The sequence below is a fragment of the Gigantopelta aegis genome, chromosome 3 (assembly GCF_016097555.1).
Source record: "Gigantopelta aegis isolate Gae_Host chromosome 3, Gae_host_genome, whole genome shotgun sequence".
Classification (NCBI taxonomy): domain Eukaryota; kingdom Metazoa; phylum Mollusca; class Gastropoda; order Neomphalida; family Peltospiridae; genus Gigantopelta; species Gigantopelta aegis.
In genome coordinates this window covers 16,162,997-16,183,381 of record NC_054701.1, presented here as the reverse complement: position 1 = coordinate 16,183,381, position 20,385 = coordinate 16,162,997, and the positions used below count along the sequence as shown (strand labels likewise).

The 20,385-nt window shown below is 36.5% G+C and overlaps 2 protein-coding genes across 2 annotated transcripts in view; one reads left to right on the top strand and one right to left on the bottom strand.

Annotated features, from left to right (window-relative positions):
• Nucleotides 1-1,592: 1,592 nt before the first annotated feature.
• LOC121367583 (N-fatty-acyl-amino acid synthase/hydrolase PM20D1.1-like) overlaps nt 1,593-20,385 on the bottom strand; it is a 29,083-nt gene continuing 10,290 nt past the window's right edge. Inside the window, exons 4-11 of the mRNA XM_041491853.1 lie at nt 19,273-19,406; nt 17,267-17,386; nt 15,225-15,300; nt 14,478-14,539; nt 12,249-12,327; nt 6,390-6,461; nt 5,746-5,911; nt 1,593-4,827 (exon numbers count right to left, since the gene is read on the bottom strand). Coding sequence (XP_041347787.1) covers nt 4,604-4,827; nt 5,746-5,911; nt 6,390-6,461; nt 12,249-12,327; nt 14,478-14,539; nt 15,225-15,300; nt 17,267-17,386; nt 19,273-19,406 — 933 coding nt within the window. The 3' untranslated portion in view covers nt 1,593-4,603. The remainder of the gene's footprint in view (nt 4,828-5,745; nt 5,912-6,389; nt 6,462-12,248; nt 12,328-14,477; nt 14,540-15,224; nt 15,301-17,266; nt 17,387-19,272; nt 19,407-20,385) is intronic.
• LOC121367584 lies at nt 1,596-4,574 on the top strand. The gene is made up of 3 exons (XM_041491854.1): nt 1,596-3,083; nt 3,136-3,494; nt 3,619-4,574. Exons 1-3 carry the CDS (start codon nt 2,802-2,804, stop codon nt 3,998-4,000), a joined length of 1,023 nt encoding a protein of 340 aa, XP_041347788.1. The 5' UTR covers nt 1,596-2,801; the 3' UTR covers nt 4,001-4,574.

Here is a 20,385-nt window from a genome sequence, read left to right as displayed (position 1 = left end):
GAATTGTACAAATATTTTTTTAAAAAAAACACAGTAAAAAAATATCCCAAATAAATCCAAATCAGTGTGTCTGAATGCCATTGAATAATACATTATCTTTTTTTTTTACATGACTAAATTATAAATGTCATACAATTTTTACTCCCACAGGATTGCATCACGTTGCTGGTTGCACACCACTTATATGCTGTTGGTTGCACCACGCTTACAGCATGTGCACTTTGATGATTTCTCTTAATAAACATCATAAATCGTGATAAATAGATTGTACACATACATTATTGTAAAACTGATATTTGTTATGTTTTAAAGTTTTTACTCTTTATTACAACACAGATAAGAGGAGGGTGGGGTGAGGTGGGGGTGTATGTAGTGTGTGGTGATTTGGGGTGGAGGGAGGGTGGGGGGAGGGGGCAGAGCGAGAGAGGACATGAGCCTAACAAAGAATTTAATCCCACAGCCACTTTAAGGAAAATCTGTCTTTGATACTGAACTCTTTCTGAAGCTTTTATCTACATGTATTTAATTTTTCATACTAGTTATTCAAATTCCTCTTTGTAATTCAATACCATTTATAGTGTATATTGTTATATAACAATTACAGTCAATATGTTGTTTGGTCCTACATACTATAGTACTAAAATCAATTAAATATAAATTTTAATTAAATATTCTGGGTTTTTCATAGACCAAATTTAGTTCTGGCATCTTTGGATGTTTTTTAACCTTTTCATATTCATCAATAAATATATTTAATAAATAACATGTTGGCCAGAAGCAATTTAGTACGAGTATTTTTTGTAAGAGAAACATAAGTCCTATTTAGTGCTAAGCAAGATGCGTATTCAAAATACACTGGTAATTTGTGAGTGATGGGTAGCACTGAAAAGGATATTTTTTTTGTGAAAAGAAATTTAAAAGTTCAAGGGCCATAACTCCCAAAAATGGGTAAATCGCCATGAAAGTCAAACTTGATATGTAACACCAGCCTCGGTGGCGTTGTGGCAAGCCATCGGTCTACAGGCTGGTAGGTACTGGGTTCGGATCCCAGTCGAGACAATCCAGATACCGACTCCAAACCCTGAGTGAGTGCTCCGCAAGGCTCAATGGGTAGGTGTAAACCACTTGCACTTACCAGTGATCCATAACTGGTTCAACAAAGGCCATGGTTTGTGCTATCCTGCCTGTGGGAAGCGCAAATAAAAGATCCCTTGCTGCTAATCGGAAGAGTAGCCCATGTAGTGGCGACAGTGGGTTTCCTCTCAAAATCTGTGTGGTCCTTAACCATATGTCTGACGCCATATAACCGTAAATAAAATGTGTTGAGTGCGTCGTTAAATAAAAAATTTCTTTCTTTTGATATGTAACAGTACATGATAAACCTATATACAAAATTGCAGCTCAATATTTCAAGGCATTGTGAAATAAACATCCGGAAAACTATATGTGAGTAGATGGATGGACAGACAGACAGACAGACAGACAGACAGACAGACAGACAGGGACAGAGATGAAACCTATAGTCCCCTCTGGTTGGACTAATAATGTGTCAGTACACTCAAAAATATTAAAAACAATAATAAACTATAAACAACTGGAATATTTTATTGAGCAAATCAAAATTATTTCAAATACACACATACAATTAGTATTAATGATAACATGTTATATTAAAGGAAGTCTGTACAATGTTCATTTCAATATACTAGCTATTAAAGATATAAATTGTCAAATAAAAAAAATAAAACTAATGGGTATTAATAAAATGACGTAAGCATGAATCAGTTAAATTGTAACAACAATTTTAACAGACATGAAATTTCAAATCGCTTATGTTTTTATAGTTGTACTTAACTAATAAGTACCACGTTACAGATGTAGATGTATTTATTCATCAATTGATAAGTGGTAGATCCAAAGGAGAAAAGATCACTGATTATAGCTGCTCTTAATTTTTCTTATTTAATTTTTAATGTCCTTGATCCCAACAGTGCTGAAAAACCTGCAGCATATTAGGACTTTTTTCAAAGCACACTAATGCATTCCACAATACATGAAAACTGCATATTCTGTCAAATGTTTTTTGAAAAGCTAATTTTTTCAAATATTTTGTCCACTGTCATTATCAATCCTGGTCAAACATGTTGTTATGGTACCTTCAGAGAATGAGAATAATTCATAAAGCAGGATTCATACACTTTGTTATCAACAAAATTCCACTACTTTTCATGACTTTTTAAAGGTAGTTTTCATTACTTTTTTGAACATTTTCAAAGATATTTCTGCAATCATCATCATATTATGATGAGATTACAATGTTTTGATGTAATAAATGCATCAATTCTTTCATTATTTTAAATGGCAAAAATTTTATTTTCAATTTTCCATAATCCAACTAAAAATTCCATAACTTTTCAGACCATGAAAATGACATTTACAAATTCCATGGCTCTTCAGGATTTCCACAACCTGAAAGAATCCTGTAAGAATGTATGTTTAAGTTATGCATAAAAGATCGTCAAACTAGTTGTACACAACTAGTCCTACTGCTAATATACTGCACAGGTTCAAACGTTTATTTGTAGCTCATTGGTTTTTACATCATTAAGTCTCACACTGGAACACATTTTGGTTTAACCAATTTTCAGAAATATAGAATATTTCCTTGAAAAAGTGCGTATCATCAAGTTCCAATACAAGAAGCTGATAGGAAGTTCACAGGATTCGAGGCAAATGGGTGAGTGCTAATGCCTTCCCATTAAGTAAGACTGCCCTTGAAGCTTTATAAATACTCAAAGAGAATGCTAGAAGGAGCAGCCCTACAATCCATAGATGAAAGTCACCCATTTGTGGCTGAGTGTGACGCTTCTGAAGTTGCCATATCTGCGACATTAAACCCAGGTGGTCAGCCAGTTGCATTCACGTCAAGAACACTGCAGGGTAGTGAACTACATTACCCACACGTAGAGAAAAGAGGCCACAGCTATCATCGAAGCTGTACGCAAGTGGCTCTATTTTCTGGCTGGTTGCCATTTCACACTGGTAACGGATCAGCGCTCTGTAGCCTTCATGTTGGACAACAGGAAACTTTTAAAAATCAAGAATAACAAGATACAAGACTGGAGAATTGAACTAGCTTCATTTTGCTACACTGTGAAGTATAGGCCTGGAAAGAACAATGTGGCTCCAGACAGTTTTACTCGTGCATTTCTTTCTTCAGTATCAACATCTAGCCTAGATGACATTCATAAAGCCTTGTGCCAATCAGGTGTGACTCGAATGTTGCACTTTGTAAGATCAAAGAACTTACCATTCTCGACTGAGGAGGTGAAGAGAACATGCTCTATTTGCAAAATATGTGCTGAACAGAAACCTCAGTTTATCATCCAACACTTGATACATTGGTCAAAGCAACACAGCCCATGGAACGACCGAGTATCGACTTCAAAGGGGCCATTGCTGTCAGCATCACGCAACGTGTACATACTGACTGTAATAGACGAGTTATCATGTTTTCCATTTGCCCTGCCCAAACATGCACTCATCTACTGTAATCAAATACCTCGACCAGTTATTCACTTTGTGTGGATTGCCTAGCTACATCTATTCTGATCGTGGATCATCCTTTCTGTTGGAGATTAAGAGCTACTTATCACAAGGAGGGATAGTGACAAGCAAAACTACTCTGTATGATCCAATTGGGAATGGACAGGTTGAAAGGTACAATGGTATCATTTGGAGGGCTGTTTGTCTTGTACTGAAATCTTCTATTCTGCCAGATTCCCAGTGGGAACGTGTGCTTCCAGATGTGCTACATTCAATCAGATCGTTTCTCTCAACATCCACAAATACAACGTCTCATGAGAGATTCTTTGGCTTCCAACGAAGATCATCGTTTGGTACTTCAATCCCAACATGGCTGACAACCCCAGGTCCAGTCCTACTTCTAGATTTGTCCGATCAAGCAAGAATGATCCGCTGGTTGACCAAGTCGAGCTGAAAGAGGTTAGCCCAACTTATGCCCATGTGCGGTATATGGATGGCCGTGAATCAACTGTTTCTTTCAGAGACTTGGCTCCTTACCCAAACAATACCTTAGATGCTCAGTGTGCATCTTGGGACAGTATATCCAATGTTAATGTTACTGATGATCATCAGGTCAGTCATGCTACTGATGTGAGTGAATCTATTACTCCACTCGCTACTGACATGAGTGATTCCACTGTTCCACACACCAATGTGTTTGATCAAGAACTAATTCCTACCAGAGATATACGCTTGTGATTCGACATTCCACTCATGAGATAAAGAAACCTTCTCGTTATGGCTGGTGATAAGTGATTTACCCGTATCCGTAATACAGTGAATTTTCTTCTAGGACAGAATGACGTAACATTTATATTATATATTATGGGACAATAACTTTGCACTGGTGAGACCATCATATTGGTAATGAGGTATTCTGGTTTGAAAGTTTGTTTCTTTCTGTTATATAAGTTTACAGTTAATTAAAGCCTACATTGGATACAACATTCACTTTTGATTAATTAATTTTACAGTTAACTATATTAGGTTTTAAAAGTTTACTATAAAAGAATAAAAATCAAAGTTCTCCATGCTTATGAGATGGTTCCAGTTCCTTATTGGCATTTGATATTAAATGATAATAAAAGTTTATGGCCTTTTCGTAGTCCTTCACAGATATCCTTTCATTGTCGCCATGGAAACGAGCCATATCTTCCGGGTACATGTAGGTTGGAGAAAAACGATAAATATTTTTTGTCATCTCCACATAGTGACGTGTGTCTGTGTTGCCAATCAGTGTAGCTGAAAAGAAAAAATATGCAATCATGAATGATATGATCAGGTCTATACATACCACTGAAAATCTGAAGATATAGTTACTTTCATTATAATGAATGATATGATTAAATATACACTAATCATATTCAACATATTGAAAATCAGAAAATGTAGTTATTAATTTTTATCATCATAAAAAAAAAATCCCAATAAAGGGCTTCTAATATTTTTATAAAATTCACTAGTTATGGGATCAGTGATTTAAAAAATTTACTAGCCACAATAAAAAATTCACTAGCCCTACTTTACTTTAAGTTAAAATAATTTTACTAATTAATAGTAATAATCAGATATGTCACATAAAAAGGGAGATAGAGCTTACATGTATATTTAAAAAATAGACTTAACTGCAGCATTTGACAATTTTGTTTTCACTAGCCGTCGGGCATGGCAATAGTAGTTATTTACTAGCACAACATTGAATATCACTAGCCATGGGAGTAGGGCTACCATAGTCTAGAATCCCTGCAATAGTTTTCCCATATACAGTGAGACCCCTCAAAGTCAGACTCTGCAAACCCGAATTGCCTCATAACCAGATGTTTTTAATGATCACTTGTTAAATATCAGTACAGAATAATAACTATCCAAACCGGACCCCCTTGAAAACATTTCACTTGGTTCCATTGGTGTCCGGTTTAGAGGGGTTTCACATTTCATGTATTTCAAGGATTGTCTGTTACTTCTTTTATATTCATTGGGGCATGAACCAAAAAATATCATCTGCATATTGTTTGCATAAGACTGCAGATTTGTTTTTTTCATAGTATGAATCATACTCCAATGAATGTAAACAAAATAACAGACAATCTTTAGATATAAATTTGAAATATCAACCACACTTGTATTGGTTTTATTATTTTAAATGTATGTGTGCTATACCTGGTGCTACAACCACTCCTAGCCACACTTGTCGGATACTGTTCTTCACCATCTGATAACCGAAGTCGTCGTCACCAAACGGAGACTGGGGCAATGATTCAAAGGCGTCCATTATTTCTATCTTCACTCGGTCATCATCAATCAGCTTTCGGTCATAGTCTATAACCTAAAATTATTCATCGAGTCTGTTCACAAACAGTGGGCACCATACAAAAATCCTCAATGGCAGAAAATAAACACATTTTGTAAAACAGGAAAACATGCCTAGAGTTTATCAACATGTGAGAAACCTTTTGTAAAGATAACTTTAAAAATAATATAAATTTTTTAAAATTCTGAGAGCATTCCAGTGAATACTTGATGCATATGTTCAGAAGTTGAATTATCTTTTTTTTAAATATATTTTCCAAGGGAGTATGACTTGACCACACTTAGTCTAGACCCTCCCCCCCAATCTGCATAAATTATTGTACATGCTACTGCAACCTGCTTCTTAAGCAATAAGTTGAGGGGCCTATAAACAAACCTTCCTTTGCTAACAAACATGCAAACATTTGGTAGATTTATCAATAATGTTTTACAATATACTGGCAGTTGAGATATAATGTTGTTCAGATTCGTTAAAATAAACAACATGTACTTACATCTTGAACAGACTGAGCGGGATGAATTCGATGATTAACAATGGCAGAGGCTTCAGGTGGGACTACATTAGCCTGGAAAATGGAGATAAAGAAATATGAAATGAATGATGAATCTACATATCCTGTGTTCGAAATAAGCACTTGTCTGTTTGTCCCAACAAGTGAAAATCTATTCGGACAAGCAAAATGTGCCTCGTTGGTTGTCCAGTGGACAAGCAAAAATTGTCAGTCCAGTTTCATTTTTAGCAATCACAAACATCATCCTGATACTTGAATAAAATAAACCATTTATTTGGACAAGTGAAAATATTGGTGGACAAGTAGATTTCTTGATGTATTTGTCTGGTGGACTAGTAAAACATTCTGTATATTTCTATCACAGATATCTGAACCATTTGTAACCATAAAGATACTTAAGTTCACAGGGTTCACCCTTCCTATTGTCAAATTAGCTAATTTCTATTTTTGTTAATAAAGTACTTACAACATTTAAAAATAATACTGGCTAATAAATGTTTATTGAAATTGGCCACTTTTTAACAATTTTCAAAGAAATACTCTACATATCTAAAAATGAGAACTGGCTAAAACAAAATTGTTTCAGGTGAGAGTCCTGCTGAAGTTTAATCATAAACATGCTAGAACGGGTCAACATGTCATCATAAACAGGCTAAACAAAAGAGTCACAAGTCATTGTCTTGTCTTAGGGTTTTACATGAACATTCAGAACAAGCTGTTGTAGGACACGCCTGTCAAAGGCGCACATGTTGACTCGCACCAACTCTTCCATCTATGACATCATCACAAGTCAGTCATACGTAAGCAATTTCAAGACTGGTTAGTCTCAGGTCAACCATGTTGCATTATAAAAAGGCTAACAAAGGTCACAGGTCAGCCATATGTAGGCATTTACAAGGCTACAGTCACAGGTCAGCCATATGTAGGCATTTACAAGGCTACAGTCACAGGTCAGCCATATGTAGGCATTTACAAGGCTACAGTCACAGGTCAACCATATGTAGGCATTTACAAGGCTACAGTCACAGGTCAACCATATGTAGGCATTTACAAGGCTACAGTCACAGGTCAGCCATATGTAGGCATTTACAAGGCTACAGTCACAGGTCAGCCATATGTAGGCATTTACAAGGCTACAGTCACAGGTCAGCCATATGTAGGCATTTACAAGGCTACAGTCACAGGTCAGCCATATGTAGGCATTTACAAGGCTACAGTCACAGGTCAGCCATATGTAGGCATTTACAAGGCTACAGTCACAGGTCAACCATATGTATGGGCATTTACAAGGCTACAGTCACAGGTCAGCCATATGTAGGCATTTACAAGGCTACAGTCACAGGTCAACCATATGTGGGCATTTACAAGGCTACAGTCAGGTCAGCCATATGTAGGCATTTACAAGGCTACAGTCACAGGTCAGCCATATGTAGGCATTTACAAGGCTACAGTCACAGGTCAGCCATATGTAGGCATTTACAAGGCTACAGTCACAGGTCAGCCATATGTAGGCATTTACAAGGCTACAGTCACAGGTCAACCATATGTAGGCATTTACAAGGCTACAGTCACAGGTCAGCCATATGTAGGCATTTACAAGGCTACAGTCACAGGTCAGCCATATGTAGGCATTTACAAGGCTACAGTCACAGGTCAGCCATATGTAGGCATTTACAAGGCTACAGTCACAGGTCAGCCATATGTAGGCATTTACAAGGCTACAGTCACAGGTCAACCATATGTAGGCATTTACAAGGCTACAGTCACAGGTCAGCCATATGTAGGCATTTACAAGGCTACAGTCATAGGTCAACCATAAGATTATAAACAGGCATCATCATGATGGTAAATGTGCCCAGCTCAACAAAGTGAAATAACTAAGTACATAATATGTATGTATTTTTTAGAGTCAAAGTGACCATGTCAGTATGCTGACTATAAGTATAATAAGATAGGTGACCATGTCAGTATGCTGACTATAAGTGTAATAAGATAGGTGACCATGTGAGTATGCTGACTATAAGTGTAATAAGATAGGGGACCATGTCAGTATGCTGACTATAAGTGTAAGTAATAAGATAGGGGACCATGTCAGTATGCTGACTGTAATAAGATAGGTGACCATGTCAGTATGCTGACTATAAGTGTAATAAGATAGGTGACCATGTGAGTATGCTGACTATAAGTGTAATAAGATAGGGGACCATGTCAGTATGCTGATTATAAGTGTAAGTAATAAGATGGGTGACCATGTCAGTATACTGACTATAAGTGTAATAAGATAGGTGACCATGTGAGTATGCTGACTATAAGTGTAATAAGATAGGGGACCATGTCAGTATGCTGACTATAAATGTAAGTAATAAGATAGGGGACCATGTCAGTATGCTGACTATAAGTGTAATAAGATAGGGGACCATGTCAGTATGCTGACTATAAGTGTAAGTAATAAGATAGGGGACCATGTCAGTATGCTGACTGTAATAAGATAGGTGACCATGTGAGTATGCTGACTATAAGTGTAATAAGATAGGGGACCATGTCAGTATGCTGATTATAAGTGTAAGTAATAAGATAGGTGACCATGTCAGTATGCTGACTATAAGTGTAAGTAATAAGATAGGTGACCATGTCATTATGCTGACTATAAGTGTAAGTAATAAGATAGGGGACCATGTCAGTATGCTGATTATAAGTGTAAGTAATAAGATAGGTGACCATGTCAGTATGCTGACCATAAGTGTAAGTAATCAGATAGGTGACCATGTCAGTATGCTGACCATAAGTGTAATAAGATAGGTGACCATGTCAGTATGCTGACCATAAGTGTAAGTAATAAGATAGGTGACCACGTCAGTATGCTGACTATAAGTGTAATAAGATAGGTGACCATGTCAGTATGCTGATTATAAGTGTAAGTAATAAGATAGGTAACCATGTCAGTATGCTGATTATAAGTGTAAGTAATAAGATAGGTGACCATGTCAGTATGCTGACTATAAGTGTAAGTAATAAGATAGGGGACCATGTCATTATGCTGACTATAAGTGTAATAAGATAGGGGACCATGTCATTATGCTGACTATAAGTGTAATAAGATAGGTGACCATGTCAGTATGCTGACTATAAGTGTAATAAGATAGGGGACCATGTCAGTATGCTGACTATAAGTGTAATAAGATAGGGGACCATGTCAGTATGCTGACTATAAGTGTAAGTAATAAGATAGGGGACCATGTCAGTATGCTGACTGTAATAAGATAGGTGACCATGTGAGTATGCTGACTATAAGTGTAATAAGATAGGGGACCATGTCAGTATGCTGATTATAAGTGTAAGTAATAAGATAGGTGACCATGTCAGTATGCTGACTATAAGTGTAAGTAATAAGATAGGTGACCATGTCATTATGTTGACTATAAGTGTAAGTAATAAGATAGGGGACCATGTCAGTATGCTGATTATAAGTGTAAGTAATAAGATAGGTGACCATGTCAGTATGCTGACCATAAGTGTAAGTAATAAGATAGGTGACCACGTCAGTATGCTGACTATAAGTGTAATAAGATAGGTGACCATGTCAGTATGCTGATTATAAGTGTAAGTAATAAGATAGGTAACCATGTCAGTATGCTGATTATAAGTGTAAGTAATAAGATAGGTGACCATGTCAGTATGCTGACTATAAGTGTAAGTAATAAGATAGGGGACCATGTCATTATGCTGACTATAAGTGTAATAAGATAGGGGACCATGTCATTATGCTGACTATAAGTGTAATAAGATAGGTGACCATGTCAGTATGCTGACTATAAGTGTAATAAGATAGGTGACCATGTCAGTATGCGGACTATAAGTGTAATAAGATAGGTGACCATGTCAGTATGCTGACTATAAGTGTAATAAGATAGGTGACCATGTCAGTATGCTGACTATAAGTGTAATAAGATAGGTGACCATGTCAGTATGCGGACTATAAGTGTAATAAGATAGGTGACCATGTCAGTATGCGGACTATAAGTGTAATAAGATAGATAGGTGACCATGTCAGTATGCTGACTATAAGTGTAAGTAATAAGATAGGGGACCATGTCAGTATGCTGACTATAAGTGTAAGTAATAAGATAGGTGACCATGTCAGTATGCTGACTATAAGTGTAAGTAATAAGATAGGTGACCATGTCAGTATGCTGTAATAAGATAGGTGACCATGTCAGTATGCTGACTATAAGTGTAATAATAAGATAGGTGACCATGTCAGTATGCTGACTATAAGTGTAATAAGATAGGTGACCATGTCATTATGCTGACTATAAGTGTGTAATAAGATAGGTGACCATGTGAGTATGCTGACTATAAGTGTAAGTAATAAGATAGGTGACCATGTGAGTATGCTGACTATAAGTGTAATAAGATAGGTGACCATGTGAGTATGCTGACTATAAGTGTAATAAGATAGGTGACCATGTGAGTATGCTGACTATAAGTGTAATAAGATAGGTGACCATGTCAGTATGCTGACTATAAGTGTAATAAGATAGGTGACCATGTCAGTATGCGGACTATAAGTGTAATAAGATAGGGGACCATGTCAGTATGCTGACTATAAGTGTAAGTAATAAGATAGGTAACCATGTCAGTATGCTGACTATAAGTGTAAGTAATAAGATAGGGGACCATGTCATTATGTTGACTATAAGTGTAAGTAATAAGATAGGTGACCATGTCAGTATGCTGACCATAAGTGTAAGTAATAAGATAGGTGACCACGTCAGTATGCTGACTATAAGCGTAATAAGATAGGGGACCATGTCATTATGCTGACTATGAGTGTAATAAGATAGGTGACCATGTGAGTATGCTGACTATAAGTGTAAGTAATAAGATAGGTGTCCATGTGAGTATGCTGACTATAAGTGTAATAAGATAGGTGACCATGTGAGTATGCTGACTATAAGTGTAATAAGATAGGTGACCATGTCAGTATGCGGACTATAAGTGTAATAAGATAGGTGACCATGTCAGTATGCTGACTATAAGTGTAATAAGATAGGTGACCATGTCAGTATGCTGACTATAAGTGTAATAAGATAGGTGACCATGTCAGTATGCGGACTATAAGTGTAATAAGATAGGGGACCATGTCAGTATGCTGACTATAAGTGTAAGTAATAAGATAGGTGACCATGTCAGTATGCTGACCATAAGTGTAAGTAATAAGATAGGTGACCATGTCAGTATGCTGATTATAAGTGTAAGTAATAAGATAGGTAACCATGTCAGTATGCTGACTATAAGTGTAAGTAATAAGATAGGGGACCATGTCAGTATGTTGACTATAAGCGTAATAAGATAGGGGACCATGTCATTATGCTGACTATGAGTGTAATAAGATAGGTGACCATGTCAGTATGCTGACTATAAGTGTAAGTAATAAGATAGGTGACCATGTGAGTATGCTGACTATAAGTGTAATAAGATAGGTGACCATGTCAGTATGCTGACTATAAGTGTAAGTAATAAGATAGGTGACCATGTCAGTATGCCGACTATAAGTGTAAGTAATAAGATAGGTGACCATGTGAGTATGCCGACTATAAGTGTAAGTAATAAGATAGGTGACCATGTGAGTATGCTGACTATAAGTGTAATAAGATAGGTGACCATGTGAGTATGCCGACTATAAGTGTAAGTAATAAGATAGGTGACCATGTGAATATGCTGACTATAAGTGTAATAAAATAGGGGACCATGTCAGTATGCTGACTATAAGTGTAAGTAATAAGATAGGTGACCATGTCAGTATGCTGACTATAGATTAAGATAGCAATTAATACATACCTTGATTCCACCCTGTATCATGGTCACTGATGTTACAGTTCTTATCATAGCATCAGTTACCGGTTTTCTTGACAACACCCTACAGTGAAAACAGCAATCTTTCAATAAAACATCAAGCTCATTCTATGCAGCACATTTGAACTTGAAAGAAAAAACAAATTGTATCATCGCCATTATCAACACTAACCAACAAGCTAACCACCATTAATCCATCTCTTGACATTCTGTTCAGTTAAAAAACTAAATTTATCCAGTAAACAGGCATGGATCAAGATTCTTTTGCAAAACCACTTATACACGAAAACGATAACAAAAAAAGGTTTTGCGTTTGCAGATAAGCACTTTAAAATCAGACCTTTGTTTTTGAAAAACCCAGGAATGCTAAAAATCGCACTCCTCAAAATGCTTACGAGGGGAGTGGAAATGACACTCCTCAAAATGCAGAGGAGACGAAAATCGCACTTCTCAAAATAATCAGAATTAGAGGCAAGAGACTGAGAGGAATTGCACCCATGAACATGATTAAGTTTGAGGAGTAATGATATCTAAATTAAATATCTTAAGAGTTAATGTTTTGTGTTTTCAAATTAAATATCCTAATTTAACTAATATGATAGTTGTTCTCAAAGATGAAGGAATGGGCCATTGCAGTCTTTCACAAGAAAACAAAACATCATGAACACAACATTTATCGATTACTTATGTATTATATGCATATTATGTTGCATTAAAATTCCGAATCATGATAATCTGTTGATTATTTATGAATAAAGAATTGAAACTGATTTATTTGTGTTTATTCTGTTTTATTTAAAACAAGTACAATAATTTTAATCTTCATCGCAGAATATGATTTCTCCATGGACACTAACCTGTGAACTGAATGTGAATTGGCATTGCAACAACTATGGTATTGTTATTAAGAATTCTAACTGTAAAATATCTAATAAAACACTCACAAAAAATAATGTCAGTAGGCCTATTTGTAAATCATTTCAACTAAAAAGAAATTAAAAGTGTAACAACCACATGGCACAGGGTTATCACATTTATCATTATATCATAATATACATGTAATGTACCTTCAAATTCTCTATTTAAAAATGATAATAATAATAATGTCATAACAGAGATAATGTCAACATCTACTGGTATTGTTTTCTACCCAAATATATCTTACTACAATTTTTATAAATATATATTTTTACAAACACGTCATTTATTATACTACTAACTCGAATCATAGCAACCCATAAAAAAACTAAAAAAAAAAAAAAAAAAAAAAAACCCAACATAACCACCCTAATGTAAATTTAATTTTAAAATATACATGCTTTACACTCAGTAAATTCGAATTAAATCGGTGTATGTTTGTTTCAGGGTCCCATCAACCAATCACATGTACTAGAAATCTGACTCTACCAAGGGCAATGTCCTTTGCTTTAAAAACGAAGGCAGTAAAATGAGTGAAACAGAAAGTAGGAAGATGTCTACGAGTACATGACTCTGTTATTAGAGAGGGAAAACTTCACGTGCTTTACTGAACTACATTTTTGTTTGTAAGAAAACAGTACGTGTTTATTGCTGATATCAAGATACATGAGTAAACAGAGATTGACATACTAGTTTTGGACAATGTCACTGCAATAAACAAAATCATTATTTAATTCCCTGTACGTGATCAAAATGTTAGATACTGGTATATAATACATTTGCGCGATCATTTATGTGCATTGTACGAAATTAAACAAACAAAACCGACGAGATCTTAATAAGAAGTTAACTCCTAGCTGATTGGCTCAGTGTAAAGATAACCAACCAATCGTGTTTCAGTATGTAAGAAATATTCTAGGAAGTTCATTGTGAACAGAATGAAAAGATTTGTGGCGTTGTGGATTGGATTCAATAAACAATTAAAATGGCAGAGTTAAAAAACAAACAACACAAGCGTGATTTGTTCAATTTAGGGGCGCATTATTTCGCACCCGTCAGATTGAGTTGACGGGGGTTTACGGGCGTGATAGCGCTCGCGCCCGTCAAAAACGAAGGTCTGTAAAATGAGTAAAAAAACTATGCAAGCAGGGAGGATAAGATGCCTGAAATTCTCTCTGGATCTTCACTTCTTAATATTTAGAGAGGGAATTCTTCACTGGTCATGAATCTACTATCTGAGGTACTAACATAATTTGTTTGTAAGAAAACAGTATCATATTTTAGGATTGCTCTTACCAAGATACAATGGGACCAAACAGCCAGAGATTTGACATGACTAGTTTGTGAGAAAATGTCATCTGCAATAAACAAAATCATACAATTAAACTTAATTCCAAAACCGACCATAAAATAATATAAATGTTAGATACTGGTAGTTAATAAGACTAGTTTGCAGAGAGAAAATTTATAGTAGACAAAAAAATCTGGAAAACTTTGTAGGGTCTTGAAAGGTATTATGACAATTTTACTGAAAAACACAGAAACAGTTTTTGTATTAACCTTCAGGTGTGGCACATCAGTAACAGCTTCTGGATAAATATTTCAGTGTTAATGTTACCAAACAAAATGAAACTACATGTATACCAATAGGTTTACCATTTTTTTGGAATTCAAGACCACCGCCACATCCCAGAGTTTCTGTCAGAGGGCAAGGAAGGTAAAATTATGTACCTTAAAATCTTGGAAATTAATGGATATATTTTAAAGTTTTTTTATTTTTATAAACGACAGTAAGATAACTGCTGTTTAAAACTTGCCAAAGCATATGAAATACAGTGTCCAATTAAAGAAAATTTCAAACCCGTATAACCATTTAGTTGCTGTACCTATGATCCGTTTTGTTTTTATTACATACCCTCAAATTATTTTCTGGTATAAAGCCTGTTCCCCACCCCTACCACCCCACCCCACCCCCCACAAAAAAAAGAGAAAAAAAAGAAAGAAACAGTGTTTATTTTCATGTTTAGTGATTAAATGTCTTACATCTTGAGCGAGGTGTTCAAACATGTATTTTTCTGGTCCATATCCAAACATTCTGGGTTGTCCAACAGATTCTAGTCTGCAGAAAAAGAATACAACTAATTAAAAAACATTACAACATTTTAAAACACTGGAAATTATGCACAAAGAGAGAGAGAGAAAAAAAATAGAGAGATGAACCAGTACCACTACATAGGTGGAACCTATCTATAATGCAGAAATAGAGGTTTACATGTATGTCCCAAAGAACAAGATAGTACATACCATAGCCTTTGCTGTACAAGCTGTTGGACACTATAGTTGTGATGGGAAAAGACTGGGTTCATTGAACGCGATCAATCTTATAACCCTTTAACTTGTAATTCTCATCAATCTCAAAGTGTGTACAGCTGAAAATTATAGTTTTACCTTTTGCTCATTCAGCCCCCAATAGACGGCTCAATGTGTTTTGTTTTGACCTGTACATTACGTGTTCGCTTAATGTTACATAAAATCAATAAACATAAAGAAATGGATGGATCAATAGACAAGAGGAAGGAAGGAAATGTTTTATTTAACAATGCACTCAACACATTTTAATTATGGTCATATGGCATCAGACATATGGTTAAGGACCACACAGATATTGAAAGAGGAAACCCACTGTCACCACTTCATGGGCTATTCTTTTTGTTTTGCAGCAAGGGATCTTTTATATTCACCATCCCACAGACAGGATAGCATATACCATGGCCTTTGATATACTAGTCGAGGTGCACTGGCTGGAACGAGAAATAGTCCAATGGGCCCACCAACGGGGATCAATCATAGACCAACGACAAATAAAGCAAGCACTGTACCACTGGGATACATCTTGGCCCCCAATAGACAAGAGATGTAGACAGACAGACAGTTATAACTTTGTACCACTGGGATACATCTTGGCCCCCAATAGACAAGAGATGTAGACAGACAGACAGTTATAACTTTGTACCACTGGGATACATCTTGGCCCCCAATAGACAAGAGATGTAGACAGACAGACAGTTATAACTTTGTACCACTGGGATACATCTTGGCCCCCAATAGACAAGAGATGTAGACAGACAGACAGTTATAACTTTGTACCACTGGGATACATCTTGGCCCCCAATAGACAAGAGATGTAGACAGACAGACAGTTATAACTTTGTACCACTGGGATACATCTTGGCCCCCAATAGACAAGAGATGTAGACAGACAGACAGTTATAACTTTGTACCACTGGGATACATCTTGGCCCCCAATAGACAAGAGATGTAGACAGACAGACAGTTATAACTTTGTACCACTGGGATACATCTTGGCCCCCAATAGACAAGAGATGCAGACAGACAGACAGTTATAACTTTATACCACTGGGATACATCTTGGCCCCCAATAGACAAGAGATGCAGACAGACAGACAGTTATAACTTTATACCACTGGGATACATCTTGGCCCCCAATAGACAAGAGATGCAGACAGACAGACAGTTATAACTTTGTACCACTGGGATACATCTTGGCCCCCAATAGACAAGAGATGTAGACAGACAGACAGTTATAACTTTATACCACTGGGATACATCTTGGCCCCCAATAGACAAGAGATGTAGACAGACAGACAGTTATAACTTTGTACCACTGGGATACATCTTGGCCCCCAATAGACAAGAGATGTAGACAGACAGACAGTTATAACTTTATACCACTGGGATACATCTTGGCCCCCAATAGACAAGAGATGTAGACAGACAGACAGTTATAACTTTATACCACTGGGATACATCTTGGCCCCCAATAGACAAGAGATGTAGACAGACAGACAGTTATAACTTTATACCACTGGGATACATCTTGGCCCCCAATAGACAAGAGATGTAGACAGACAGACAGTTATAACTTTATACCACTGGGATACATCTTGGCCCCCAATAGACAAGAGATGTAGACAGACAGACAGTTATAACTTTATACCACTGGGATACATCTTGGCCCCCAATAGACAAGAGATGTAGACAGACAGACAGTTATAACTTTATACTTGTGAATGGCATGGGCCAGGATGCCAATTGTGCTTTCTTTTGGAGGCATCGATGAATGACCTGCAGTTTGAGTGACCGTTAATCTTAGCATCGCCTGGCCCTTCTCACTGGTTCCTATTCTGAAAACAAGAAAACAATCTTAAGATATAAAGAACTACTAAATCAGAACATTTATAGAATATTGTTGACATAAATATAGGCGTACAGGCTGATTTTTGCCTGAATTAAACAAAATATGCCTGAATCTGAACTACCAGTACCAAAGAGCTACATGTATATAGGGTTCAAACGAATCGCTATGCATTTTCACATGGATGGTAACAAATATTGTGAATAAAATGATACAAATACACCGTGAATTATTTTCAGATCAAGGGTAAAGATTTTCTCCTGCAAGAAGTGGTGGGGAGGGGAATGACCCCCTCCCCTGCCTGCCTCATAATTTATGGACATCAAAGACAAAAAGGTATATACAGGGCACAATACTGTTGGTTATGCAACTTTAAAATTACGAGAACCACCAATTGGTTACATGGTGAACAATTACATTCTAGAATTAAAAGTACCATAGTAATGAAAGAGAAAATCAGTTTGTTTTTAAATACATTTGAACCACTAATGTAGCATAGAACTGTAGGTCAAGTGTTTTAGGATTAGGTAGGTCTAACTCATCGTTTACGAGAACTATATTCATATAACCAAACAATCGGTTACCTAAGTAAAACTCATGTGAAGTGACTTCTGGTTACCTAAGATGGTGTTACATGGAGGGACACTTGTAAGAGGGGCGATGCCCCAAATGCCCCCTAGCTATAAGCCTTAGGCAAAACATGGTGATCATCTAGTTGCCAATAATAATCTTTATTGGATTACAAATTCTTTCTAAAGCTGCCATCCATACTTTAAATTGTTTGGCAGTGGCACCAGCTGAACTGATCTCATGAACCAGTTCAATAACTTCATATGCTTGGAAGACCTCAATTGCTGGAGTCCAGCTCGGAAAATAAACCAAGTTATAGCCTTGAATAAAAATTACTCGCCAGTAAATACTTGATTAGCTCTTTGAATTTCTTACACTCCTCTATGGGGTACTGTTTGGATGCTGTTTAAAGGGAGTTATGACTCTCGATTCTCATTATTCCCCTAAGACTAGTTCAAGAAGATTAATTTTAACCTCCCCTTAGCATGAGAATTTGTGTGGTAATCAATTAATCACTGGTCATATAGTCAAGAGTTACATATAGAGTCACATGTTATTAAAGATAATAGCAATTTATTATTATCAAGTTATCTCAAAGCTACAAATTATTATATTAGATATTATATTATTATTATTCTAGTTCAATCAACCAGTAGAAAGGTGTCAGAGAGCCGTACTAGAAAAACCATCTAGCACACGTCCCCATGATGGTAATGCACCATTTTCATTGGTTAGTTGGTCTCGTCGTTTAGGAGGTAGATGGCTGTTGCAATCTGTTCATTACGTCATTCTCTAAGCAAAGGTAGTACCGGACTTCACATTATATGTAACGCTACATGTGATTAATATACATCAGCTGAGAGAAGTGACGTCATGGTACAAGTGCAAGTGATTTACACCTACCCATTGAGCCTTGCAGAGCACTCATTCAGGGTTTGTAGTCGGTAGCTGGATTAAAAATCCCATACCTCGACTGAGATCAGAACCCAGTACCTACCAGCCTGTAGACCGATGGCCTAACCACGACGCCACCAAGGCAGGTATAAAAGAAATGCATGCAGCGTTACATATTACTTGATGTCACATACTACCTTCGATTATGGAATGATGTAACGAACAGGTAGCAATGGCCGTCTACCTCCTAAACAACAAGCGGAATTAACCAATGAAAATGGTGCATTACCATCTAGGGGACGTGTGCTAGACGTTTTTTCTAGCATGGCTCTCTGGCACCTTTCTACTGGTGGATTGAACTAGAAACTATTATTCTTAGAGCTAGGTTTTATCAACAAATCAATACGTTACAGAGCTGCTGGTTTCGTCATGCCCGGGACTAGTCCATCTGTAACAACCATTCCTTCATCAACAATAAACTCCAGCTTCACATGTTGTGCCTTCAGTCTCTCGCTGATAGCTCTCGCTCCATCTGAACCACCAACCTACAATTTTAGCAACATCAGTTTTCAACAGTAAGCACTGCAAGATATTCTCCTTCTGTTTCAATCTCCCTCCAGTAGCTCTCGCTCCATCTGAACCACCAACCTACAATTTTAGCAACATCAGTTTTCAACAGTAAGCACTGCAAGATATTCTCCTTCTCTTTCAATCTCCCTCCAGTAGCTCTCGCTCCATCTGAACCACCAACCTACAATTTTAGCAACATCAGTTTTCAACAGTAAGCACTGCAAGATATTCTCCTTCTCTTTCAATCTCCCTCCAGTAGCTCTTGTCGCATCTAAACTGCTAACCTATAAGTACAACATTGGTCTTGAACATTAAATACTGCAAAATATTTTTTATCTTTTAGTCTTTTGCCAATAGCTCTAATTAAACCACCAATCTAAAATACAACATCAGTCTTCAATATTACTGCAAAATATGTTCATCTATTAAAATTTTAATACCTGTCTAATTTATTGTAATATACTAATAACTGAAATTTTACCTATCCATCCAATAACATCATTTTAAATACAAAATACAATCAAAACTACTGTTGTAATAAATGTAAAGAAAAAACCTTATTTTACTTGCTAAGCTGTAAATGTAGATGATGAATGATCATGTTTTCATGTCAATAGTAAATGACAAGGTGTATGATTTAAAGAAAACTGATGTCAGTTATAATTGTGGGTTTTTTCGTTGTTTTTAAAAACATAAAACAACACAAATATTTAACACAGAGACCTTACAAACATAATGATATTTCCATTTCGGCGTGGGACTATTTGAAAGGGCCATGATCCACATTTATTGTCAGTTGAGATATCTTGGTATCACCGAGCCTGGGGTACACAGAACCTGCAGTGCATGCCAGGTAATCATCCCCATGTGGGGTCATACATTCAAGAGACACACCCATAATCGCACACAGTGGAGAAGTGAGTAAAACTTGTTGCATGTAGCCTTACATCTACC

Excerpts from the sequence above, each read along its gene's own strand:
- LOC121367584 (XM_041491854.1), top strand. The coding sequence starts at position 2,802 with ATGCTAGAAGGAGCAGCCCTACAATCCATAGATGAAAGTCACCCATTT. Across the intron at positions 3,084-3,135 it reads GCCTTCATGTTGGACAACAG|GCTTCATTTTGCTACACTGT; the intron begins GAAACTTTTAAA and ends AGAATTGAACTA. Across the intron at positions 3,495-3,618 it reads AACGTGTACATACTGACTGT|ATCATCCTTTCTGTTGGAGA; the intron begins AATAGACGAGTT and ends TTCTGATCGTGG.